At 42.1% G+C, this 27,442-nt stretch overlaps 1 protein-coding gene across 2 annotated transcripts; it reads left to right on the top strand.

Annotated features, from left to right (window-relative positions):
• Positions 1 to 26,381, top strand: rxylt1 (ribitol xylosyltransferase 1). Of its 2 annotated transcripts, none has more exons than XM_067999370.1 (6): positions 1 to 227; positions 5,730 to 5,933; positions 9,535 to 9,637; positions 12,606 to 12,920; positions 20,003 to 20,167; positions 25,702 to 26,381. In XM_067999370.1, the coding sequence occupies exons 1-6, from the start codon at positions 50 to 52 to the stop codon at positions 26,102 to 26,104; spliced, it is 1,368 nt and encodes a 455-aa protein (XP_067855471.1). In that variant the 5' UTR covers positions 1 to 49; the 3' UTR covers positions 26,105 to 26,381. The 2 variants fall into 2 exon arrangements, with proteins under 2 accessions (XP_067855471.1, XP_067855470.1); XM_067999369.1 differs by having other exon boundaries at positions 19,997 to 20,167.
• Positions 26,382 to 27,442: the final 1,061 nt, after the last annotated feature.

Here is a 27,442-nt window from a genome sequence, read left to right as displayed (position 1 = left end):
AGGAATCTCCGGGCTGGAGGATCCCCGGCCCTTAGCAACAGCGGCTGAGATGGGCCCAGCCGGCGGCGGCGCGGCCACCACCATGAGACTGATGTGGAAGCAGGCGGCGTGTTTCCTGGTTTTTGTTTACTGCTTCTTCTCCATTTACGCGGCTTACATCGTCTTCTTTAGAGGCCAGAAGAGTCCCAGGGCCCAGAGGGTGGCCGCTCCCAGGGAGCGTAAAAAGGGTAAGATGAAGAAGAGGCACCCGCTGGCTGGAGTGACCTCTCCATCTCCCCACAGCGATATAAAGATGTCTTGCCCATCAGTAACACACGCAGTGTTAAATGTATTTGTTTACCAGCCGTGCCCTGTGCTTTCTGACAAAGTTGTAGAATAAAAGGGGTTTTTTTTTTTTTGCCTCTTCTTAGGCACCAGCCTCGGCTCAGTTGGTAGCACTGTCGTCTCTTGAGCCAAAAGGTTCAAGTCCCCACTCCAGAGATTTGAGCTCCATGATCTAGGCTGACCCTCCCCGGTGCAGTACTGCCGGAGCACTGCACTGTCAGAGGTGCCCACTTTCGGATGAGAAGTTAAACCGCGGCACCGTCTGCCCTCTCGGGTGGACGTAAAGGATCCCACGGCGCTGTTTCGAAGACGAGCAGGGGAGTTCTCCTCGGTGTCCTGGCCGATATCTATCCCTCAACCAACATCACTTTAAAAAAAAAACTGACGATTTGGTAATTTATCATATTGCTGTTTGCGCTACCTTGCTGTGTGCAACAGTGACTACATTTCAAGAGTCCTTAATTGGCTTTAAAGAGCTTTTTGATGTCCTGAGGTCATGAAAGGACCTATATGGAATCATAGAAAGGTTATGGCATGGAAGGAGGCCATTCGATTCATCGAGTCCGTGCTGGCTCTATACAAGAGCAATTGAGCTAGTCCCACTCCCCCTATCCCTGTAGCCCTGCAATTATTTTCCTTTCAAGTACTTATCCAGTTCCGTTTTGAAGGCCGTGATTGAATCTACCTCCACCACCCACTCTGGCAGTGCATTCCAGATTCTAACCACTCACTGTGTAAAAAAGTTTTTCCTCATATCACCTTTGGTTCTTTTGCCAATCACCTTAAATCTATGTCATCTGGTTCTTGACCCTTCCGCCAATGGGAACAGTTTCTCTCTATCCACTCTGTCTAGACCCGTCATGATTTTGAATACCTCTATCAAATCTCCTTTCAACCTTCTCTGTTCCAAGGAGAACAACCCTAGCTTCTCCAATCTATCCACGTAACTGAAGTCCCTCATCCCTGGAGTCATTCTAGTAAATCTCTTCTGCACCCTGTCTAAGGCCTTCATATCTTTCCCAAAGTGCAGTGCAGTGCCCAGATCGGGACACAGTACTCCAGTTGTAGCTGAACCGGTGTTTTATAAAGGTTCATCATGACTTCCTTGCTTTTGTACTCTATGCCTCTATTTATAAAGCCCTGTATCCCGTATGCTTTTTTTAACTGCTTTCTCAAACTGCCCTGCCGCCTTCAACGATTTGTGTACGTATACCCCCAGATCTCTCTGTTCCTATACCCCTTTTAGAATTGTGTCCTTTAGATAATATTGTCTCTTCACTTTCTTCCTACCGAAATGTATCACCTCGCATTTTTCTGCGTTAAATTTCACCTGCCACTTGTCCGCCCATGCCACCAGCCTGTCTATATCCTCCTGACGTCTATCACTATCCTCCTCGCTGTTCACTACACATCCAAGTTTTGTGTCATCTGAAAATTTGAAAATTGTGCCCTGTACACCCTAGTCCATGTCACTAATATATATCGAGAAAAGCAGTGGTCCTAGTACCGATCCCTGGGGAACATCACTGTAGACCTCCCTCCAGTCCGAAAAACAGCTGTTCACCACTACTCTTTGCTTCCTGTTACTTAGCAAATTCTGTATCCATGTTGCTACTGGTCTTTTATTCCATGGGCTTCAATCTTGATGACAAGCTTATTATGCGGCACTTTATCAAACGCCTTTTTTATGTATGTATACACCACATCAACTGCATTGCCCTCATCTACCCTCTCTTACCTGATCAAAATACTTTATGAAATTAGTTAAACACGATTTGCCTTTAACAAATCCATGCTGGTTCTGTGCAAATCCTATAAATGCAAGTTTCTTTTTTCTTTCAAACACACTCACTGAATATGCTTTTTTAACCCCGACAAGAAAAGAAGACTTTTAAATGAATACTTTTCCCATCTCTGGAACCTCCCCAGCCCTACAATCTTCAGAGAACTCTGGGTTCCTCCAGAGGAGCGGATATGTGAATTGGATATCTACTTGAAAAGGAAAAATATGCAGGACTATGGGGAAAGAGCAGGGGAGTGAGACTAATTGGATAGCTCTTACAAAGCCGACATAGGCACAATGGGCAGAATGGCCTCCTTCTGTGCTGTATTGTTCTATGATTCCCCCCCCCCCCCACTCCCTTTGCCCCATTATCAGCGGCTGTGCCTTTGGCCATCTAGGATCTAAGCTCTGGAATTCCCTTCCGAAACTTCTCCGCCCCTCTTCTCCTTTAAGACGCTCCTTAAAACCTACCTTAGTTGCCCGCCCTAATATCTCCTTCTCTGGCTCGGTGTCAGTTTTTGCCTGATTACGCTTCTGTGAAGCACCTTGGGATGCTCTACTACATTAAAGGCGCTACAAAAATTCAAGTTGTTTTCTGTTTGCGGGGACCCCACAGTTGCCAACTCTGGTTAGATGTATTCCTGGCGGTTTCATTACATGACCTCCAACCGCCCTGCCTAGTTAAGCAGTCTTTTATCTTATCTCCAATATTTTTATAACCAATAAACAAAACTGTTCAAAAAAAAAGAAAAAAAAACACATTCTTTTTTAATGCCCCTTTGATTTTTCTTCTGGATTGCTTGCAGCAGTGCTCAGGAAATTAATCTTTAATTACTGGAGACTCCAGGACAATCCTGAAGGGTTGGCATCCCTAGGCAACCCACCTGCAAAGATTGCCACACTCCCAGGAGCCATCTGCAAAGATTAGTCATGCTCCCAGGGATCCCCTGCAAATATAGACACATTCTCAGGGACAACCTGCAAGAAAGAAAGAGAAATTGGTATTCTGGATTTATTTATTCCCAAACATTGACTAATTTGTCTTCTCCCTAACATTTAGTAATAAGCCTGCAGGAGATCATCTCTTAGATGCCTCCTTTCAAGATTGAAAAGCCCTAATCTTTCCTTATAACTTAGATCCCTGACACTAGGGATCTGTTTCTCTCCTATATATGAATGTCTCCCTTGTGTACTGGTGACCAGAACTGGATACAGTACGAAAGGTGCAGTCTGACCAAAGCTCTGTAAGTTTGGTCACAACTTCCTCTGATTTGTATTCTGCTGTTTGGGCTGTGTAGTTCAACATTCATTTGGCTTTACTGATTGCTGATCTACATTGGGTAGACATGTTGACTAGCAAGTATACTAAGAATCTTAGGACTCTTTCAACTTTGTCGTTAACTATTTCAAAAGCGTTTGTGGAATACATGTTGCCTATTTTTACTTCCTATGTGCAATATTTTACACTTGGTATTAAATTTTATCCAGCTACCCACTTACATATTTTGCCCTACTCATTCTGTAATTTCTGGGCTGCTTTTGATCCCACTCCCCTCCTAGTTTGATATGGACAAACAACAGTGACATTACAACAGTGACTACACTTCAAAAAGTACTTCATTGGCTGTTAAACACTTTGGGATGTCCTGAGGGCGTGAAAGGCACTATATAAATGAAAATCTTTCTTTGTTTTAGCAAATTAGACTAATTTGCATCGAGTTTCTGAATCCAAGTCTTTGATTTAAATTAGAACGACAACAGAAAGCTCGTCTTTCCGTATGCTATCTATTTTATTTGTATTTTCTGCTTTTATTTAATATTTCTAATCTGTTTTGTCTTTAACCCGTAAATTTGCTTGTTTTCCTCCACTGACCCACCATGTATTTTTTGGGAGCAGGGTCATATTGGGTCAAATTTGTCTGTGTCAAAAAATGGGTTCAGAGTGTTTTTTTTTAAGTCAGTGTTCAAATTGGAAGGAAATGTGAGTAATTTTTAATTAGGTGAATAGGGAAATGGAGCAAATCTGCCCATCACATCTGGAGACTTGATCAGTCTGAAGCATCCCAAGCCAAGTTTATCTTATAACCTCTGCAAATTCACTGTTAGAGCTACTAAACATGTCTATGTTTAAAGGAAGTGTCAACTTTTATCTCTAATTGTTATTTCTGTGACTTCTCTTTGCCATCACTACTGTCTGTTGGCATAGTTTTTCTAAAGAGAAGATGACCTTCTATGGCTCATCTTTCTCCTTCCTTAACCTCAGTGATCTTGATAAAGAACCTTCCTCCAATGCTGCATTAGCGGTACATATTAGGATGGATTTTTTTGCACTTTATGTTACAAAGGAACAATTGCTGGAGATATAGTGAACAGAAGGGTGCCGTATTGCTTATATAGTTCAGGAAAAACTCCGTGCTCTGACTTTTCAGAGAGAAACTTTTAGCATCTCGATTGAGATTAGTCCTGTTTCCTCAATCATTGCATTTGTGGAAGAGACATCTGTCACCTGCGCTCTGGAAGCACAAAGTTTACTTTTGGAGGATAGAATCATAGTAATTTACAGCATAGAGGAAGGCCACTCAACCAACCATGTCTGTGCCGGCTGAAAAAGAGTTATCCAGCCTACTCCCACTTTCCAGCTCTTGGTCCGTAGCCTTCTAGGTTGCAGCACTTCAAGAGCATATCCAAGTACTTTTTAAATGCGATGAGGGTTTCTGCCTCTATCACCCTTTCAGGCAGTGAGTTCCAGACCCCCACCACCCTCTGGGTGAAAAAATTTCTCCTCAACTCCCATCTAATCCTTCTACCAATCATTTAAATCTGTGCCCCCTGGTTATTGACCCCTCTGCTAAGGGAAATAGGTCCTCCCTATCCACTCTATCTAGGCCCCTCATAATTTTATACACCTCAATTAAATCACCCCTCAGCCTCCTCTGTTCCAAAGAGAACAACCCCAGCCTAAAAATCTTTCCTCATAGCTAAAATTCTCCAGTCCTGGCAACATCCTCGTAAATCTCCTCTGCACCCTCTCTAGTGCAATCACATCTTTCCTGTAATGTGGAGACCAGGATAGGGTTATTTATTGATGCAAAGTTAATTCTGGAGACTTGCTCTTTACTCAGTTGATGGCAGCAACTGGAGGCTATAATTGGCCTCAGCACTTCTGGATTGGGAAGGGAGAATTGGGCAGAGTTTCTCGTTCAAATCACTATTCAACAACCCCTGCTGGAAGTGCATGCAGGACTGGGCTCAGTTCTGATACACCCCTATGGTCAAAAAGCCCACTAACATAGCTGACATGTGAATAATGGCCAATTGGGCAAGGCACTGGGAGCAACTTGGGCCTGTGGAACCCTATCCCCACAAGGAAAGGGGAGAGGAAAGAATATTGGTGAGGAAAGAAATAAATAAAACATAAAAGGGCGATAATATACTCGTTATGAACTTAGGAATTTTTCTTGTACAATATTTTCCATTTTGAGGGGGGGGTTGAGAATATTGAGTTGTGAGTACTCTGTATGCACATTTCAGCATTTTTCAACATCAAAAACATTCTTGTTCATCTGGGATACTATAATAGGAAACTTTTTTTGCTTATACTGCGTTAAATTTGGATTTACAGACAGTACACTTCCGTGGCAGAAGATAGAAGAACAAAGGGATTTGCAACAGTCCGAACAAGACAATGAGTGGAATCCCTGGGAAGAGGATGAGAAAACAGAGGATGCTTTACAGCATAAAGCTCAGCTACAAGGGTTTCAGAAACAAATTTTACAAAACCGACCCAAACAGAAGAAGGTGCAGATCTGGAGCAAAGCTGCAATTGGTAAATCTGCTTCAGAAATATTTATATATTATAATATATCAATTCAATAGGGTATACTGTTTTTCCAAATAATTACAAGAGCTGGGAGAATATATTTTGCAGTATAAGTTTTTCACTTTGCACATGTGTATACACTTGCTGCGTTTGGACTGCTTTCTGAATAATTTCCCAAAACATCTCTCTCAACCTGCAGGAAGGAAGTCATTTTTGTCTTTCACATTAACTTGAATTGAGATCTTCATATTGTGTTGTATTGCACTTTCTGAACTTATTATTTCCTTTATTATTGTTTATTTTTCTCTGGTTGAGAATATGGGCAGACAACTTGCTTTTATGCCTCTACAAACACCGCTCTTAAGCCTGCTATAGGAAATGAGTGAGAGAGGCATGAAGTGAGTTAGTTAACTTCCTCCCCACCTGGAAAAATATGCATTTGCTGATTACATGGCCCAGATCAGGGGCTCACTACATGGGAAATCTCAAGTCCCATTCCACATATTACTAACCTGTGGCAACATGTACAGAAATACCAATATATTGCCTTCTATACATGTGTGTTTGAAAATATATCAGAGGCTCCCCTGACGGCTCTGCAAGGTCATCTCGTGAGTTGCTGAGCTGTGCAGACCCGAAGGGTCTCTGGTCTGATTTCCAGTCCACGTTGAGTGAACTAATCTCAGCTGGAATAGCAGTGGGGATACTACAGTTAACCTCAGCTCCCCTGAATTAGGGAGACAGAAACCAGTCAATTTCATAGAAACATAGAAAATAGGAGCAGGAGTAGGCCATTCGGCCCTTCGAGCCTGCTCCGCCATTCAATGTGATCATGGCTGATCCTCTATCTCAATACCATATTCCCGCTCTCTCCCTGTACTCCTTGATGCCTTTTGTGTCCAGAAATCTATCTAGCTCCATCTTAAATATATTCAGTGACTTGGCCTCCACAGCCTTCTGTCGTAGAGAATTCCACAGGTTCACCACCTTCTGAGTGAAGAAATTTCTCCTCATCTCAGTCCTAAATGTCCTACCCCGTATCTTGAGACTGTGACCCCTCGTTCTGGACCCCCCAGCCAGAGGAAACATCCTCCCTGCATCCAGTCTGTCTAGCCCTGTCAGAATTTTATATGTTTCAATGAGATCCCCTCTCATTCTTCTAAATTCGAGTGAATACAGGCCGAGTCGACCCAATCTATCCTCTTATGACAGTCCTTCCATCCCAGGAATCAGTCTGGTGAACCTTCGCTGCACTCCCTTTATGGCAAGTATATCCTTTCTTAGGTAAGGAGACCAAAACTGCACACAATACTCCAGGTGTGGTCTCACCAAGGCCCTGTATAACTGCAGTAAGACATCCCTTGCTCCTATACTCAAATCCTGTAACAATGAAGGCCAACATACCATTTGCCTTCCTAACTGCTTGCTGCACCTGCATATTTGCTTTCAGTGACTGGTGTACAAGGACACCCAGGTCTCTTTGTACATCAACATTCCCCAATCTATCACCATTTAAATAATATCCTGCCTTTCTGTTATTTCCTTCCGAAGTGGATAACTTCACATTTATCCACATTATACTGCATCTGCCATGTATTTTCCCACTCACTCAACTTGTCTAAATCGCCTTGAAGCCTCTTTGCATCCTCCTCACAACTCACAACCCCACCTAGTTTTGTGTCGTCAACAAACTTGGAAATATTATATTTGGTTCCCTCATCCAAATCATCGATATATATTGTGAATAGCTGGGGCCCAAGCACTGATCCCTGCGGTACCCCACTAGTCACTGCTTGCCACTCCAAAAAAGACTCATTTATTCCTACTCTCTGTTTCCAGTCTGTTAACCAATTTTCAATCCATGCCAGTATATTGCCCCCAATCCCATGTGCTTTAATTTTGCACACTAACCTCTTATGTGAGGCTTTATCAAAGGCCTTCTGAAAATCCAAATAAACCATATCCACTGGTTCTCCCTTATCTATTCTACCAGTTACATCCTCAAAAAACTCCAGTAGGTTTGTCAAACATGATTTCCCTTTCACAAATCCATGTTGACTTTGTCTAATCCCGTTGATATTTTCTAAATGTCCTGTTATCACATCCTTTATAATAGACTCTAGCATTTTCCCTTCTACTGATGTTAGACCATCCGGTCTGTAGTTCCCTGTTTTCTCTCTCCCTCCTTTTTTAAATAGTGGGGTTACATTTGCCACCCTCCAATCTGCAGGAACTGTTCCATAATCTATAGAATTTTGGAAGATGACAACTAATGCATCCACTATTTCCAAGGCTACCTCTTTTAGTACTCTGAGATGCAGATTATCAGGCCCTTCGGATTTATCGGCTTTCAGTCCCATTAATTTCTCCAGCACTATTGTTTTACTAATACTAATTTCCTTTAATTCCTCCTTCTCACTAGTCCCTTGGTTCCCTAGCATTTCTGGGAAGCTTTTTGTGTCCTCTTCCGTGAAGACAGAACCAAAGTATTTGTTTAATTGCTCTGCCATTTCCCTGTTCTCCTGTTTCTGACTGTAAGGGACCTACATTTGTCTTCACTAATCTTTTTCTTTTTACATACTTGTAGAAGCTTTTACAGTCCACTTTTATGTTCCTTGCAAGTTTACTCTCATACTCTATTTTTCCCCTCTTAATTAACCTCTTGGTCCTTTTTTGCTGAATTCTAAACTGCTCCCAATCCTCAGGCATGCTACTTTTTCTGGCAACTTTATATGATTCCTCTTTGGATCTAATACTATCCTTAATTTCTTTTGTTAGCCATGGTTGGGCTGCTTTTCCTCGTATGTTTTGCGCCAGAAAGGAATGTATAATTGTTGCAATTCATGCATTCGTTCCTTAAATGTTAGCCATTGCCTATCTACCGTCATGCCTTTTAGTGAAGCTTCCCAATCTATCATAGCCAACTCACTCCTCATACCTTCGTAGTTTCCTCCTTCTCTTGATCACTATCCAGTGACCCTTGCTGGAAGTGCGTGTATATGGATGTCAGGTGAGGATAGAATCGGGCTCGGTGGTGATGTTCTCCCATGGTTGTGAAGTCTTCACTGCGAAAGCTCACAAAGGAGTAATGATCATCTGGGCAAGGAGCCAGAAGATAGCAAGCATCCACGGTATGTGCAGAAGAGTGCACCTGCTGAGTAAGAGGAAAGAATTCCCAAGAAAAACGAATCCTATTTTGAAGGAATCTGAGTAGCACTATATATTAAAATGATTTATGCACTGTTTCCTGGGTTCCTATCCAGAAGCTTGCAGTCTCTCTATGATAGCTGGAATGGATTCTCAATCCAGTCATCAGAGCAGGTGAGTGGGACTAATTGGATAGCTCTTTCAAAGAGCTGGCACAGGCATGATGGGTCGAATGGCCTCCTCCTTGCTGTACCATACAATGATAATGTAAAGTCCTATTTTAAGATTTTACGAACAACATTCATAAATACCTTTGTATCCACAAAAATAATAATATGGTTTTAAAAAACCCTTTCTGAGGTCTATCATTTAGATTTCTGTATTAATACTATTGCATAATGAACTGGTTTTAAGTTCCACAGATCTACAAAACGTTTTTAACCCTTTCTCTTTAAAACAGGACTTTACCTCTGGCAGCATATTCTCGGTGGCCAGCTTACACCAGGTGATGTGACAGCTCACTGGAGAGAAGGGGAGCTAAAGGCTGGAAATTTACATTTTAGGTAAAGTTTACTTTTATATGAACTACATCTTGTTCTGTGTTAGGAGTGAGATTTATCCAGAGCCAATTCCCTTATACAGTCAGGAGATAACTTTCTGTGTGAATACTTAATGCCTAAATCTATGTCATACCAAAATGATGGAACAGATAGCAATTGTACACAAGCACATTTGTTTCACAGAAACACTAGAGAAACTTTGTCCTAATATTGAAGAAAACCCGGTGCTTTGAGTTTATGGGGAAATGTATAGAACGAGGGGAGGAGATAGGCAGAGACAGTAGCATCCAAATATAAAAATTCAATAAAGAAAGGAATAGTGCCAGAGGACTGGTGAACAGCAAATGTAATTCATATCATCAAAAAAGCAGATATAACAAATTCAGGGAAGTATAGACCAGTTAGTTTAATGTCAGTGGTAGGAAAGATACTATAATCTTTGCTAAAAGATCAGATAACAAAACATCTGGAGATGGAGAATATGATAAAATAATAGTCCTGGATTTCTAAAAGAAAGGTTGTGTTTAGCCAACCTTATTGAATTCTTTGACAAAGTAACAAAGAGTAGCAAGGGCAATGCAGAGGATTGGTATACATAGATAAGATGCCACTTAAGAGACTCGTGACAAAGGTCAGGGCATGTGGAGTCGGGGGCAGGTAGCAGAATGGATTGAAATATGGCCACAAAACAGAAATCAGTGGGTAGGAGTTAAGGGAAGTTTCTCGAACTGGCAGAAAGTGGGAAGTGGGACCACTGTTGTTCACCATGTACATTAGCTCAGAAATTGGAGTTATGGTGTTGAAATTCAAGATGATACCAAATATGGGGTATAGCTAATAAAGTGGAAGTCTGCATCAAAATACAGGAAGAAATAAACAAGCTTGCAGATAAATGGCAAAATAAATTCAATATAGTGAAGTTTGAGGTGGTTCATTTTGGTGAGAGGAATAAGGAGGTTACTTATTCCTTGGAAAGTAAGAAACTAAATGGGTAGAGGAGCAAAGAGATCTGGGAATACAGATTCATAAATTGCTAAAAATAGCAACACAAGGCCATAAAGAATGCAAAATACTGGGGTTCATTTCTGGAGGAATAGAATACAAAAGCAGGGAGTTAATTTAAATTTATATAGAACCTTGTTAGACCACACTTGTACTGTAAAGTCCTGGTCTCCATACTACAAAAAGGATATTGGTGCACTGGGGAAAGTGTAGATAAGATCTACAAGGATGTTACTGGAATTGAGAGGATCCAACTATCAGGAAAGATTGAGCAGGCTGGGGCTCTTTTCTCTGGGAAAGAGAAGACTAAGAGGAGACCTGATGGAGGCCTTTAAAATTATGAAGAGGTTCATTCGATAGGGTGGATGTGTTTCCAGTTGTGGGTGAGTCTAGAGCAAGTGAGCATAAATGTAAGATAGCCCCTAACAGATCAAATAAAGAATTTAGGAGGAATTTCTTTACACAGAGTGGTGAGGATGTATAACTCACTGCCACTTGGAATGGTTGAAGAAGATAGCATTGATGCATACAGGAGCAAAAACGGAGTAGAGAGATATGGGGGCAGGGTGGGAAGAGGCTCGTGTGTAGTATAAACACCAGCATAGATGAGTGGGGCCAAATGGCCCGTTTTATGTCCTGTAAATTCTATGTAATTCTATCTATATGTCTCTGTATGTTCCTCTTCTGACACGTAACTACTTTTGACATGTAGCTACTTTCTAAATTTTGTTCTTAGAAACTCAGTTGATTCTTTCCTGGGATTGGGCGCGGGGGGGGGGGGGGGGGAAGGAGATTTTTGGGAATGTTTTTCACATTCCCAGTTCATATATTGTATTTCTTCCCCCTACCCCATATTAGCAATGGGCTCTTCCGTTGAGCCGCTCCATTGAACTGGTGGGGATTGACTTGCTTTTTACACTGTACAGTACTGAATTTTAGAATGACTGGCTGCTTTGAATCTACATTGAGGAGCATAAAGAGTGCCAGCCCCCACTGCTTCATAACAGCCACGTACTGATGCAAACCACTGCAGACAACTGAGCAGCTCTCAAAAACCGCTGCGTTCCTATGAAGCTGCAGAGAAGGAAGTGAAACAGTTAACCTTTTAAAAAAAAATATGGAAAGCCTAAACATGAAAGGGAAGCACTTTAGGTTCAAGTATCCCTCCTCTCTCTTTCTCACCCTGCTTCATGTTCTTTAATTTCCTTGGCACCTTTCATTAAATCTGTGTATTTTAAATTTTATTCTATGAATGATGAATATTGTAGTGTAAAATTAAAGGGATTTGGAATTATGGGAGGACATTTCTGTGGCTGGTATACTCTTGCGAGAAGTGGGTAAGAAATACTTCCATACCTAAATTGCTATATAATAATGAAAATGGTTCACTTATTGTAATAATTACATTCATTATTTGACTTGATTGCTGGGATTGTTGTTCTTTGAGCAGAGATGGTTAAGGGGAGATTTAATAGAGGCATTCAAAATTGTGAAGAGTTTTGATACAGTAAATAAGAAGAAACTGTTTCCACTGGCAGGTGGTTCAGTTACCAGAGGACACAGATTTAAGATCACTGGCTAAAGAACCAGAGGTGAGATGAGAATTTTTTTTTATGCAGTGAGTTGTTATGATCTGGAATGCACTGCCTGAACGTGTGGTGGAAGCAGATTCAGTAGGAATTGGATATATACTTGAAAAGGAAAAAATTGCAGGGCTGTGGGGAAAGAGCAGGGGATTGGGACTAATTGGATAGCTTTCAAAAAGCCAGTACAGGAGTGATGGGCTGAATGGCCTCCTTCTGTGCTGTATGATTCTATGATTGATAAAACAATACATTGACCTAGATTGATAATGAAACAAGTGAGTGCATTTCCTAATTGTTAAATGGTTCTCCTGCTCTGAATGTTTTTGGACAACACTGTAGGTTAGGATAAGCAGTTTCATGTACCACACTTCATTTTTCTTCAGATTCTACACTGGTCCTGATGTGGTCCCTGGACATATCCCGCTAGATACTGAGAATCTGGTGCTTGTGCTGAATGGCAGAGAGGAAGGAAAGATCAAGTTTGCCACCCAGTGGCTGCACTATGTACAGACACTCCTTCAGACACACAAACTACGACATGTCGCTATAGTTCTGCTTGGCAGTGAGCAGTGCGATAATGACTGGATTGAGCCCTACCTCAGAAAACACGGAGGATTTATTGATTTGATTTTTCTGGTGTATGACAGCCCTTGGGTAAATGAAGAGGATGTTTACCAGTGGCCGCTGGGAGTGGCAACGTAAGTAGAGTGTCACCTTAAAGTTTGGTCAGCTCTAGTGTACCTGCTTTATATTTTTTCGTAAAGTTGAATGCATTGTGTTGTTGTTAAGTCCCCTTGTGCTAGGCATAATCCCTAAGTGAGAGTGTGATCAAGCAACTCGTTGCCAGACCTCTGTCTGTATTGATCTAAGCAGGCCAGCAGAAGGTATGCTGATTGGATTCAACAATGGGACAAAATAAGTTCCAAAAATTGCTCATGGAACATGGAAAGAAAATTTACACTAGTATTTTGTTTTCCTCTTTTCCTCTCCTTGTATCTTCCTCTGGGACTGCACCATGTGAGCAACAGTCTTCTCCATGACCACTACCAGTGCTGTTTAATGATTTAACTGGCAGGAGGTTCAATTCAAGCATGACTGAGTTGGACAATATCTGCCATTTCATTGTAATACTGACCACTGAAATCTTGAACAAGACATTCCTGGAGCTCGAACCTGTTCCCTTTCAGTTGGGAATTGAGTTCTAATATTAGCTATCTGATAATCCAGAAGGAAAAAAACAATTGTGAGCTCTGCTAGCTGTTTAGAGTGCGAGAGAAGTGTATTTTTTTTTATGGATCTGTCCTTCAGTCCATAAACACATGTGGAGAAACTGTTTCCAGTTGTGGGCGAGTCCAGAACAAGGGGATAAATACAAATATATGACGACCACTAACAGATAAAATAAAGAATTTAGGAGGAATTTCTTTACACTGAGTGGTGAGAATGCGCAACATCGCTGCCACATGGAGTGGTTGAAGAAGATAGCATTGGCAAGAGGGATAGAGAATCGAGAGATATGGGGGAAGGGCGGGAACAACAACAATTTGCATTTATATAGCACCTTTAACGTAGTAAAACATCCCAAGGCGCTTCACAGAAGCGATTTTCAAACAAAATTTGACATGAGCCGCTTAAGGAGATATTAGGACAGATAACGGTCAAAGAGGTAGGTTTTAAGGAGCATCTTCAAGAAGGAGAGAGAGGCGGAGAGGTTTAAGAAAGGAATTCCAGAGCTTAGCTAAGATAGAAGCCCATGGAATCGAGGGAAAAGTACGGACTTGGTTAGGAAATTGGCTGAACGCAAGGCGACAGAGAGTAGGGATAATCGGTAAGTACTCACATTGGCAGGATGTGACTAGTGGAGTCCCGCAGGGATCTGTCTTGGGGCCTCAATTATTCACAATATTTATTAACGACTTAGATGAAGGCATAGAAAGTCTCGTATCTAAGTTTGCCGATGACACAAAGATTGGTGGCATTGTAAGTGTAGATGAAAACAAAATTACAAAGCGATATTGATAGATTAGGTGAATGGGCAAAACTGTGGCAAATGGAATTCAATGTAGACAAATGTGAGGTCATCCACTTTGGATCAAAAAAGGATAGAACAGGGTACTTTCTAAATGGTAAAAAGTTAAAAACAGTGGATGTCCAAAGGGACTTAGGGGTTCAGGTACATTGATCATTGAAGTGTCATGAACAGGTGCAGAAAATAATCATTAAGGCTAATGGAATGCTGACCTTTATGTCTGGAGGACTGGAGTACAAGGGGGCAGAAGTTATGCTTCAACTATACAAAACCCTGGTTAGACCGCACCTGGAGTACTGTGAGCAGTTCTGAGCACCGCACCTTCGGAAGGACACATTGGCCTTGGAGGGAGTGCAGCATAGGTTTACTAGAATGATACCCGGACTTCAAGGGTTAAGTTACAAGGAGAGATTACACAAATTGGGGTTGTATTCTCTAGAGTTTCGAAGGTTAAGGGGTGATCTAATCGAAGTTTATAAGATATTAAGGGGAACAGATAGGGTGGATAGAGAGAAATTATTTCTGCTGGTTGGGGATTCTTGGAGTAGGGGGCACAGTCTAAAAAATTAGAGCCAGACCTTTCAGGAGTGAGATTAGAAAACATTTCTACACACAAAGGGTGGTAGAAGTTTGGAACTCTCTTCTGCAAACGGTAATTGATACTAGCTCAATTGCTAAATTTAAATCTGAGATAGATAGCTTTTTGGCAACCAAAGGTATGAAGGGATATGGGCCAAAGGCAGGTATATGGAGTTAGATCATAGATCAGCCATGATCTTATCAAATGGCGGAGCAGGCACGAGGGGCTGAATGGCCTACTCCTGTTTCTATGTTCCTTAGGGCCTAGGCAGCTGATGGCATGGCTGCCAATGGTGGAGCAATTAAAATCGGGGATGCACAAGAGGCAAGAATTGGAGGAGCGCAGAGATCTCGGAGGGTTGTAGGGCTGGAGGTAATTAGAGTGGGAGGAGGCTCGTGTGTAGTATAAACACCAGCATAGATGAGTCACCTCTAACTTAATATACTTCGTTAAATTTTAACTAAACTTCACACATACCTCTTGCTATATTTCTTTCAAAAATGAGCAAACTAGAAACTCTCCGTGTCTTGTACTCAGATTCCTGTGATCAGCAATTCATGATTTCAGTAACTCAATCTTAGATTTTCCCCAAGTCTCGCTAAACCGTTCCTACATGTTTATTGACTTAGGAAGACAGTCTTGTGTCCAGGAAATACTCCTATTGATTATAACCAGTCATTTATTATGTAAACAACATCCTTTCATCAGATGTTACTATCTAAAATAAGAAATTGTATGCCAAGAACTCTGTTTTGCCTATAATTACAACAACAACTTGCATTTATATAGCGCCTTTAACGTAGTAAGACGGCTCAAGGCCTTTCAAAGGAGCGATTATCAAACAAAATTTGATACCAAGCCGCATAAGGCGATATTGAGATAGGTGACCAAAAGCTTGGTCAAAGAGGTAGGTTTTAAGGCATGATGTGGAGATGCCGGTGATGGACTGGGGTGGACAAATGTAAGGAATCTTACAACACCAGGTTATAGTCCAACAAATTTATTTTAAAATCACAAGCTGGTGACGAAGGGGATAATCTCCGAAAGCTTGTGATTTTAAAATAAATTTGTTGGACTATAACCTAGTGTTGTAAGATTCCTTACGTAGGTTTTAAGGAGCATCTTAAAAAGGGGGAGAGGTTTAGGGAGGGAGCTCCAGAGCTTAGACAGTTGAAAGCACAGCCGCCAATGGTGGAGCGTTGAAAATCGGGGATGTACAAGAGGCCAGAAATGGAGGAGCATAGAGATCTTGGAGGGTTGTAGGGCTGGAGGAGGTCACAGAGATAGTGAGGAGTGAGGCCATTTCAGTACCTAGATGCTCTTTCTGCTCCCATGTTTAAAACTCTACCTCTCTGCCACTCCCATCGACTCCAAGCCTGTTGCTGTACTATCCAATTGCTTGTCCACTGTCAAATCCTGGATCAGTCACTATTTCCTTCAGCTTGGCTCTAGTGGCGCAATAGGCCAGCACGTGGTACTTATGTGACAGTACAGACTCGGGAAATGCCGACGTTGAGTTTGAGCCTCACCTTGAACAGCCAGTCCTTTTGCGCAGAGTGGAATGGCATGGAGGGAATTTCCAAGAGACGGCTCAAGTTGTGAGGCGGAGTTTCCAATGGGAGGTTTCAGGACCCCAGATTTAAAACAAAGATATTTAAAATATACACATAGCACAACTCAGGAGTATTTAATCCAGATTTCCTCCTTTTTGAGCCAGTAATCCTGGACAAAATTAATAGGCATCTAAAAAAAAATGGGTTAATAAATGAAAGCCAGCACGGATTTGTTATAGGCAGTCATGTTTGACTAACTTGATTGAGTTCTTTGATGAAGTAACGGAGAGGATTGATGAGGTTAGTGCAGTTGATGTTGTGTATTTGGACTTTCAAAAGACGTTTGATAAAGCACCATATAATAGACTTGTTAGCAAAATTGAAGCCCACGGGATTAAAGGGACAGTGGCAGCATGGATACGAAATTGACCAAGGGACAGAAAGCAGAGAGTAGTGGTGAACGGTTGTTTTTCAGACTGGAGGGAAGTGTGCATTGGTGTCCCCCAGGGGTCGGTGTTGGGACCACTGCTCTTTTTGATATATATTAATGACCTGGACTTAGGTATACAGGGCATAATTTCAAAGTTTGTAGATGACACAAAACTCAGAAATGTAGTAAACAGTGAGGACGATAGTAACAGACTTCAGAAGGAGATATTCAGACTGGTGAAATGGGCAGACACATGGCAGATGGAGTTTAACGCAGAGAAGCGTGAAGTGATTCATTTTGGTAGGAAGAATGAGGAGAGGCAATATATACTAAATGGTACAATTTTAAAGGGGGCGTAGGAACAGAGAGATCTGAGGGTATATGTACACAAATCTTTGAAGATGATAGGACAAGTTGAGAAGACTGTTAAAAAAGCATACGGGATCCTTGGCTTTATAAATAGAGGTTTACTAGAATGGTACCAGAGATAAAAGACTTCAGTCATGTGAAAAGACTAGAGAAACTGGAGTTGTTCTCCTTAGAGCAGAGAAGTTTAAGGGGAGATTTGATAGAGGTGTTCAAAATTATGAGAGGTTTTGACAGAGTAGATAGGAGAAAACGTTTCTAGTTCCAGAAGGGTCGGTAACCAGAGGTTGCAGATTTAAGGTAATTGACAAAAGAACCAGAGGTGAGTTGTTACGATCTGGAATGCACTGCCTGAAAGGGTGGCGGAAGCAAATTCAATAATGACCTTCAAAAGGGAATTGGATAAATACTTGAAGGGGAAAAATTTGCAGGGCTATGGGGAAAGAGCAGGGGAGTAGGACTAACTGGATAGCTCTTTCAAAGAGCCAGCACAGGCATGATGAGCCGAATGGCCTCCTGTGCTGTATCATTCTATGATCCAACGTTAACAAATCTGAGAGCCATCCTTTTCAGCTTCATGTAGCACCTACCTGCTTGTGGCTGCAGATTCGCAGCTGCCTATTCAGGCTGAATCTGGTGCAGCTGTGGCTTTCTGCTCAAGAATGAGCTGAGCTTTGTACTCACATCCGGTTCATTGCCAATGGTGCATTCTTCCACCTCCATAACATCGCGTACTTATGCTTCTACTACTTCCTCACCGCTGCCAAAACAATTATCCACACCTTCTGCACCCTGAGGAGTGAATTCTGTCCCTAATCCCATCACTAAGCCTCCTTGCCAAGTTCCACGAGCACCCTATGCCCAATGAATCCATTTCAAAGTCATTATTTTCAAATCCCACCCCCTATGACCTCGCTCCACCCGATCTGAGCAGGTTTCCCCAGCCATATGTCCTAGCCCGCACACCCTGCACCTCTGATTCTGGGTGACTGTTTCTTCTGTGCTCCCTCCTTTCCACCATCAGAGACTGATCTTTGTCACTAAGCCCCTGCTTGCTGAAGCTTTCTCACAAACTACTTACTCACCTCCCTTTCTGCTTTCAAAAACCCATCTCTCCAGCCATCAGCTGTGCCTTCAGTCTCCTTCCCCTGCCCCCATTTACCCTTTTTGCCGCTCGGTGTCCATTCTTCACCTTGTAAAGTATTCAGATTTTTCACATGAGTGCTTTATATAAACGTAAGTTATTTCTGCTCCTCCTCTTGGAAATATGTGAAAACCAGCCCAAAGTTACTCTCTTTCCTCTGGAAACTGTTGCATAAACTTCCCTTCTCCCCACCCCCTAGAGAAATATAAATTTGACCAGGTGCAGAACATGCTGTAAAGGTACACTTTCAAAATATGAGAGTGTGAGTGCAGTTCTCGAAAGCTTTAGTTTTCATTATTTTTAAAGTGGAGGTGCTGCTAAATTAATTTTCACACTTATTCTGATAATTGTTCTCACAGTTTTCAGTGATGGATTTGAAGCAATGTCATGTGTGAAACAGAATGAGCTGACTTTCTGTATCACTTGCCGCATTGCAGAACTATTTTAAATCCTGGCTGCACAGCAGCTGAAGAATAAATAGAATATCACGCAGGGTATCATTGCAGATGTCCTTTCACTCGTGAATGTACTGCACCATCCTATAGTTAACCTTGAAATGATGGAATACCAGTAGCTGACTAAGATTTTGTTCATTGCATCTTGCATCTGAAGAGGAGCTTTGGAGACTCAGCAAGCGATTAAATATGTAGGACTCCTTTCAAGCAGTGTGCTCCAAATAGCCTGTGGACTTCATTTCGTTATTAGTTGCAGTCAAATTGTATTTTATCACTCTTAAAGAATGCCTAAAAATAGGTGTACTGTATTGAGGAAATATGAATTGCTTTGCCTCTCAGTTTCTTCTACACTTGATAGCTGGGCTTCAAAAGAGAAACCATTGCTTAGAAACATATTACTTTCTGCCACAGATGGTGTATAAGAAACAAGTGCAATTGTAGCTTGTTTTTCAGATTGTCTCCAATTTAACATATGATTGACTTGACTTATTAGACGCTGTGCCAGAGTATTAGGATGCACTGTTCATACATGCCCTGTACAGAGTTGGATCTCTGCCCTCTAAATGGGAAGCACCAAATGGAGACTGGGCACCATGCAAAAACCTGGAGGGCAAGTGCCCATCACTCTAGCCCCTCACACATCTGCTGGAGGCTGAGTCGAATAACATTGGCAAAGGAGTCAGACAGGTTCCTGTCTTGCTTGCCCTGTTGTTGGGGAGTGGCTGGTGAAATGTGCAGGGCACCTCAATAGGAGGGAAATGCATTCTAAAAATGGAATAAAAGTGATCCAACTGCAGTGTTTTTAAAAAGTAATAAGTTGGTGCATTACTCTATTCCGGAAAGTGGCGTGATTGTACAGCATGTTGGAACTTCAATGAGGCTGTTGTCATGGATCCACTGTAGTTCCTCACTGCAGAGGGAGAGAGCTCTGCTACTATCTAATTACCAGTTATGTAAAATGGATAAAAAGCACCTCATGGGGTGGGGTGGGGGGATGCTTGCTCAAATTTTAATTGAAGCTGGAATTTGAACTTTAAAGATCCTGGGAGTCCAGCACTCCATGGCTCAGACTGCCAGGTAGCCAATTAAGCAAGTTACATAAATGTTATCACTTGACCTTTAAAGTAAACAGGAACTTTGTAGATCAAAACATTTTTTTTTAAATGTCCATATGTTGCAAGAAAAATCTAATAATTACACTGTAATTCTTATTTCAGCTACAGGAACTTCCCCATTGTGGATCTCAACAATTTAATGTTGCATTCTTCAAGGCCATACTTGTGTAACTTCCTCGGAACTGTCTACAAAGGCTCCTCCAGGGAAATCTTGCTGGATGTATTGAGAGGAGAGAGACTCAATACAATGTGTCTTATCTCGGTTAGAGAACAGTAGGTCTTTTTCTTTGTGTACATCATTCTGTTTTAAATGGCAACTAAATAGCTGCCAATCTTTTAGTAACTATTTTTCTGTTGCCTTCAGCGTGACATAGAGAAAATACTCTGTGTGCCATCTGGATTTCTGGAAAGAGGCCTTGAGCTGGAGAATATTAAGGACTCTGCCGAAGGGTTTGTGTAAAGCAAGTCATTCAGTAATGGGGGGCGGGGGTACAGTGGATATATGTATGTTCACTAATATATTACAGGAGGAGCATGGGCAGAGAAAGATCAAATGGCAGTATGTATTGGAGCTGGGTGTTAAATGAATGGCAGCTGTCAAAACCTAACCTTCACTTCGACACAGGTAGCTCCATACTGAGGCAAACCCTAACAAGAAAGAAAGAAAGTCTTGCATTTATATAGCGCTTTTCACGACCTCAGGATGTCCCAAAGCGCTTACAACCTGTGAAGTACTTTTGAAGTGTAGTCACTGTCGTAATGTAGGAAACATGTCAGCCAATATGCGCACAGCAAGGACTCACACACAAACAGCAATGAGATAATGACCAGATAATTTGTTTTAGTGATGTTGCTCGAGGGATAAATGTTGGCCAGGACAATGAGAAAAACTGTCCTGCTCTTCTTCGAAACAGTGCCGCGGGATCTTTTACGTCCACCTGAGGGCAGGTGGGGCCTCAGTTTAACGTCTCATTCGAAAAACGGCACCTCCAACAGTGCAGCACTCCCTCGGTACAATGTTGGAGTGTCAGCCTAGATTTTGTGCTCGAGTATCTGGAGTGGGACTCGAACCGACGACCTTCTGACTCTGAAGCAAGAGTGCTACCAACTGACCCACAGCTGACACTGTGATGGGAAGGTGATGGGAGCACAGAGGCTGGGCCCAGAGGTAGGCCAGGAATTGAGCAGGGGAGAGACTGGCTGCCAACATATACCAGGAGTAGCTGGGAGTTGGCAGGACCTGCTGCTGTTTCACACTCATCGTGATACATACATTTAAAAAAAAGGTACTCCTCTGATATTCACACGTACACTTTACAGCAGGGATCGCTAGTTAACAACTGGGAGAAGGAACCCTGGCCAACTTTATTTTTAAATGAGATAAATGGATGTGGAAAGGATTTAATAACCCACGGTGCCTCCTTCCTCCACCTCTCCCTACTACTGCCACCAATGTATTGTAACTTAAAAGGTAGGAGGCATAAACAGTGTGAAAATATATTAAAATTCCCACAATAAATACACACCCAATTTCTATGCATTTTCTACCCTCTGTTCCATCTCCTTGAACAGCACATTTTAAGAACATAAGAAATAGGAGCAGGAGTAGGCCAATCGGCTCCTCGAGCCTGCTCCGCCATTCAGTAAGATCATGGCTGATCTGATCCTAACCTCAAATCTAAATTCATGTCCAATTTCCTGCCCGCTCCCCGCAACCCCTAATTCCCTTTACTTCTAGGAAACTGTCTATTTCTGTTTTAAATTTATTTAATGATGTAGCTTCCACAGCTTCCTGGGGCAGCAAATTCCACAGACCTACTAGTCTCTGAGTGAAGAAGTTTCTCCTCATCTCAGTTTTGAAAGAGCAGCCCCTTATTCTAAGATTATGCCCCCTCGTTCTAGTTTCACCCATCCTTGGGAACATCCTTACCGCATCCACCCGATCAAGCCCCTTCACAATCTTATATATTTCAATAAGATCGCCTCTCATTCTTCTGAACTCCAGTGAGTAGAGTCCCAATCTACTCAACCTCTCCTCATACGTCCACCCCCTCATCCCCGGGATTAACCGAGTGAACCTTCTTTGTACTGCCTCGAGAGCAAGTATGTCTTTTCTTAAGTATGAACACCAAAACTGTATGCAGTATTCCAGGTGCGGTCTCACCAATACAAATTTGATAGATGTCCTGCAGCTTAGCCTCGATCATCTTGGAAATGATTCATAGCTGACAAGGTACCTTCGGCTTCCAACGGTGCTCCCCCTTCTCGTCCCGCTCCCCGCCCAAGGTATCCACAATACCGCTTTGACTGACATCAGCTGCAACTGATTCAAGCAAAAGCAGTAGCATAGATTCTTCATGTGGATCTGACAGGAGGGGATAATGCTGCTGGAAGTCGGAGTGTGCGCTCCTGCTGTGAGATAAGGGAACACTGTACGTTTTATTTCTTAATGGCAGATTTCTCTTTTGCCGGAAGGTTTTTTGAAGGTAAACACTTTTCATTAAAAGCACTCACTTCAATCATCTGTGACTTTGTTGGGACTGAGGCTGGAAAGCATGACGGAGTGATCTAATCGAGGTATTTAAAATGATTAAAGGAGTTGATCGGGTAGATACAGAGAAACTATTTTGTGGGGCATAACCTTAAAGTTAGAGCTAGACCGTTCAGGAACAAAATCAGGAAGCACTTCTTCACACAGAGGGTAGTAGAAATCTGGAATTTTCTCCCAAAAGATTTTAAGGACAGTTGCTGGAGGAAACTTTTAATCTTCAGTTTAGGCTAGATTTGAAAGGACAGTATGTCATCCAATCACCTCACTGTTGTATCTGCTTCTCTTGGTAAACTCTTGCTCCCTCTAACAACTGTCACTTTCTTAATTTCTTTAAAGAAAGACTTGCATTAATGCAAGGACTTATCTCTGGTTTCTCAAAGTACTTCATTGTTGTGGATTATTTTGAAGTGCAATGACAGTTATTTAGGCAAACATGGCAGCCATTTTACGTGTCTTCTACTCTCAGCACAGATGGACTGTATCAGCCCCTGGTGTTCCTCTTGCCTGTTACATTACATTATCTAGCCATGTTCTTCTTTGCCTACCTCTGGATCTATTGCCACCAGCTTTTTCAAAAGGTAATAACTCCAACAAATTGCCTTGTGATTCCTGAATAATGTGCCCACAGTATGTCATTCTTCTCATCTTAATCTGCCTCATTAATTATCCTGTTTTACTAGTTCAGGGACCCCTCTCATTAGTCTTTCCTGTCCAAATAATTTTCAACCCACTCTGGCTCGCCAGAACTCAAACGCCTCCAGTATTCTTTCTTAGTAGAGGGTCCATTGCTGTTGACCATACATAACACTTGTTATACGTCTGATTTACCTTTTCAAGTATCTCTTATGCGGTCTTAATTATTTCATCCTTCTCTGGAATTCTTGATCAGATTTGCATTCGACTGTGTTGTACTTAAGGAAAAGGGTCTAGATGTTGTGTGTGAATGTTGTTTACAGAAAGTTGTGCTGTTGTTGCCACAGAATTTTAAGTCTGTATCTGGCAGACATTGGTCGGGGGGGACTCCCTCACGACTTGTATCAGAGAAAATTAGGTTTGAGCTGCAGGGTGAAAACCATGTGAAACAGTATTAAAGACAGAGTGTTTGCCATGCAGTGAAGCAAATCACAGTGATACTGATGACTAGAAAATAAAAACCTGAAGATTGCCTTCTGTGACAATATTGTTACAGGGTTTGCAGTGGAAAAAAGGTGATGTGAATTCCTATCTCATAAAGGGGCAGGTCTTTTCTCTCTCCCCTCACCCCATCATCCTGACATCATTTGACAGATCACCTGATCCAAGTGTGTGGAGTATAACAGAGAATGATAGGCACATTATTAAATTCCCTTGTAAATTTTAAAAATATTTTGAAGGGATTTGTTCACCTTTAACTCTAGATCTTCCCTGAGACCAAAAATGGGCGAATATCCCTCAATATTGTATCTTGTATCCCTTTTTGTGTTTTAAAACAACTGATGGGAGAAGTTGATACAGGAGCAATTGCAATTAAGTCTTGTATCACCAAAAAGATTGATAATTTGTACCATTTTTCCTGGGAAATTTTTAATTTAGGGTTAGCGTCTTTAGGATGAGACGTTAAACCGAGGCCCTGTCTGCCCCCTCAGGTGGACGTTAAAGATTCCATGACACTATTCGAAGAAGAGCAGGGGAGTTCTTCCCGGTGTCCAGGCCAATATTTATCCCTCAACTAATACCTAAAACAACTGGATGATCCAGTCATTTATTTCATTGCTGTTTGTGGGATGTTGCTGTATGCAAATTGGCTGCTGCATTTCCTACATTACAACAGTGATTATACTTCAGAAGTTCTTCATTGATTGCAAAGCACTTTGGGACATCCTGAGGTTGTGAAAAGCACTATATAAATGCAAGTCTTTCTTTCTATTCTTTCTTTGGGGTCTGTTGAAATTTTTAAGACCGCGATCAATAGATTTTTGTTAGGTAAGGGTATCAAGGGCTATGGAGCAAAGGCAGGTAAATGGAGATGATGTACAGATCAGCCATGATCTAATAGAATGGTGGACCAGGCTTGAATGGCCCACTCCTGAACCTATGTTCACTGCAGATTCACTCAGTGTAGAGGAACTTTTTTTGTAAATTGCCATATTTTTCAGGTGTAAAGTAATACAGTTTTATTAAAGAAATTCACTAAGAACTTCGGAAATAAGTTTGTGCAGAGTTTCACCAGAGTCTCTGCACACTAACTTGCAAAGGAAACTGAACTCAAGCAAATCTATTGGGCCAGAATTTGCTGTCAAAATAACAGCGAGGCCAATGGTGCTCGCTGTTATTTATGTGTAAATGGTACAGCAACTTCAGGCGAGCGGCAGATGCACGATTAAACATGGATATCCAAAAGTTGCTGTCTGAACTGCGCCGGTGCAAAAACAACATCTCGCTGTCTGCCTCACCATTGAAATGCATTGAATGGCATGAAGTTGCTGTATTTGCGCAGTAGATACGAACTAAGCTCGCCACAGGAAGTTAAGTTGTCATTTCAAGTCGAAGTGCCCTCTTAACGATGTGATAAGTGTTAATTACTGCCAATCAACCTCTCTGGCACTGAAAATTAACTATTACAAGGGCGGAGTCTCATTCCTTCAGGTTTTAACTGTTGTTGGAGATTTTAAATATGTTAAATTTTTAAAAAATGTTTTACTTTTCCTTCCTGTGTCTCTTCTCTTTTCTCTCTCTCTTAATCAAATCTTTCTTTCCCTCTGTTTCTCTTTCTGCACCTGATTTGACATTGAATTCACCCACTCTAATTTACACTTTCTTCTCAGTCCTTGTGCTGTTAATTTCACAATCCTTCAATCTGATTGTTTAAGGAGATACCCAGTTGCTTGCCCTGTTCACTCAGGTCCCAGACGCCCTGTTTCCCTCGCTGCGCCGTTATCAGCTCGCACTTTCAGCAACTTGCCACGCAAAAATGTTAAAACCTAAACGTGCAAGGGCAAGTCTAATTATCGGCAGATGCTGTTATGTGCCCTGCTACAGCAAATTATGGCCCATTATTTTTTTGAAGTGAGTACCATAATTAGCAACTAGCTACAATTTTTATTTTAACACAGTGTTGTGTTGTGCCTGGACCGAATGTCATTTGATGGAGGGATGCTAGTACTGGGTTACATGTATTGCTGATTTTTTTTAAACAAGTAGTTACTTGTAGTTTTTGACACAAAAAAGCATAAGGTTTGGGTGAATGTTGACCCCTCTGCTTTTATTCCTTGTGCAGGTGGCTACCTCAGGAAACAAGTGAAAGTTTAAAGAAGTACCAAGAAGCTTTGCTGCAAAGTGACCTCACGTTGTGCCCAGTGGGAATAAATACCGAATGCTACAGAATTTATGAAGCCTGCTCTTACGGCTCCATCCCAGTTGTTGAAGACATCATGACGCCGGGACAATGTGGCAACTCGTCGGTATTCCAGAACGCCCCGTTACGACTCCTGAAGTTAATGGGAGCACCGTTTATCTTTATTAAAGACTGGAAAGAATTGCCTGCTATTTTAGAGAAGGAGAAGGCGATGAGCCTACAAGAAAAGAATCAGAGACGGAGAATTGTCATCGAGTGGTTTAAGCAGTTCAGAACTCAACTGAGGCAAAAATTTATTGATCTCCTGGAAAACAGGTTTTTTTAACAACTTGGATCTCCTTCCCAAGACAATCCTAGCAGCTGTTTACTGTTGTAAACTACATGAATTGGATAAACACTTGAAAGGAAAACATTTACAGGGCTTTAGGGAAAGGGCAGGGGAATGGGACTAATTGGATAGCTCTTTCAAAGAGCCGGCACAGGCACGATGGGCCGAATGGCCTCCTCCTGTGCTGTACCTTCTATGACACTATGTGCATTAATTATTGACAATACCAAAACATTTTGGCATAAAATATTACATAAAAGAACTGTACCATAAATTGTGAGGAAGGTACTGTTCTTTATGATGAATGTTTGACATTCTTTTCCGCTTGAAAAGAAGCATTTTGAACATCGTACTCAAATTCTGCAATCTGCATCCGTGCAAACATTAGCCTTTGATTTTAAAAAAAGGCTCGCTACGGTTTGGGCTTTTCCCTCCAATGCTCCCGTCCTTCAAAGAACCAATAATTTGATTATTTCTGGATTAAAGGTTACTGGGGCCTCCAAAAGAGAGAAGTAAGGGCTGATTTTAATTTGGTCCGCCCGGAGGAAATGGGGCAGCAGCAACCCTAAACTTGCAGTGCTTACCGCCCTGTTCCCGCTCCGATTTTGCCCACCACCATTTAGCCTGGGGACCTCTCCGGGGCAACCCAGGCACCTGCTTTAAAGCAGGAAGAAGTCTCGTGAATGTACTTAAATCAGGGTCCTATGACGCCATTTTAACTCGTCAGTAGCGTGCAGTGCAGGCTTGAAATGGCAATTGGAAATGGTGTTTAAAGAGGCACTCACCTGCAAGCACTCAGAACATTGGTATATGTGTGAGATGGAGCTGGCTGGATTTCTTCAGGAGTCTTTGTGCATTAGAATTTGCTTTATTTTACAATCATTCTGCTTCTACACCCGCCAGAAACACAGAGCTTAAATTGGGAGTGATCCTGGGCACTCGTGTGGTTGGAGGAACAGGAGTAGCAGCCGGGTGGGGAAGTTCAGGTGGGCCTGTCAGGAGCTGCTGTTGGGCCTCTCAGTAGACCACCCTTGAGGAGTGTTGCTCGCAGACATCCTTACTCAGCCCACATGGTCTATAAGCCTGCACTTCTCCAGAGTGCATGTCCCAGATCTGTACAGCTTCTTACAACAAGACCTGCAACCCACTCCTGTTCCTCCAACCCACTCTTCCAGGTAGCCATGCATCGCCTATGGCAGTCAAAGTGACCACAGCCCTTAATCTTTTTGGCCTTGGGCTCATTCCGGGCTGCAACAGGGGACATCAATCACATAAGTCAGTTTGGAGTCCATGCCTGTATCAAGCAAGGCCAACAATTCCGTTACATTCCCCGTG

The sequence above is a fragment of the Heptranchias perlo genome, chromosome 18 (assembly GCF_035084215.1).
Source record: "Heptranchias perlo isolate sHepPer1 chromosome 18, sHepPer1.hap1, whole genome shotgun sequence".
In the NCBI taxonomy this organism is placed as follows: domain Eukaryota; kingdom Metazoa; phylum Chordata; class Chondrichthyes; order Hexanchiformes; family Hexanchidae; genus Heptranchias; species Heptranchias perlo.
This window is presented reverse-complemented; position numbering and strand designations above follow the sequence as displayed.

What these genes read in the sequence shown, in the direction of transcription:
- rxylt1 (XM_067999369.1), top strand. Translation starts at nt 50, where the DNA reads ATGGGCCCAGCCGGCGGCGGCGCGGCCACCACCATGAGACTGATGTGG. An exon ending in CTGGAGCAAAGCTGCAATTG is followed by an intron (nt 5,934 to 9,534) that starts GTAAATCTGCTT and finishes TCTTTAAAACAG; the next exon opens with GACTTTACCTCTGGCAGCAT. An exon ending in TGGCCGCTGGGAGTGGCAAC is followed by an intron (nt 12,921 to 19,996) that starts GTAAGTAGAGTG and finishes TTCTTATTTCAG; the next exon opens with CTACAGGAACTTCCCCATTG.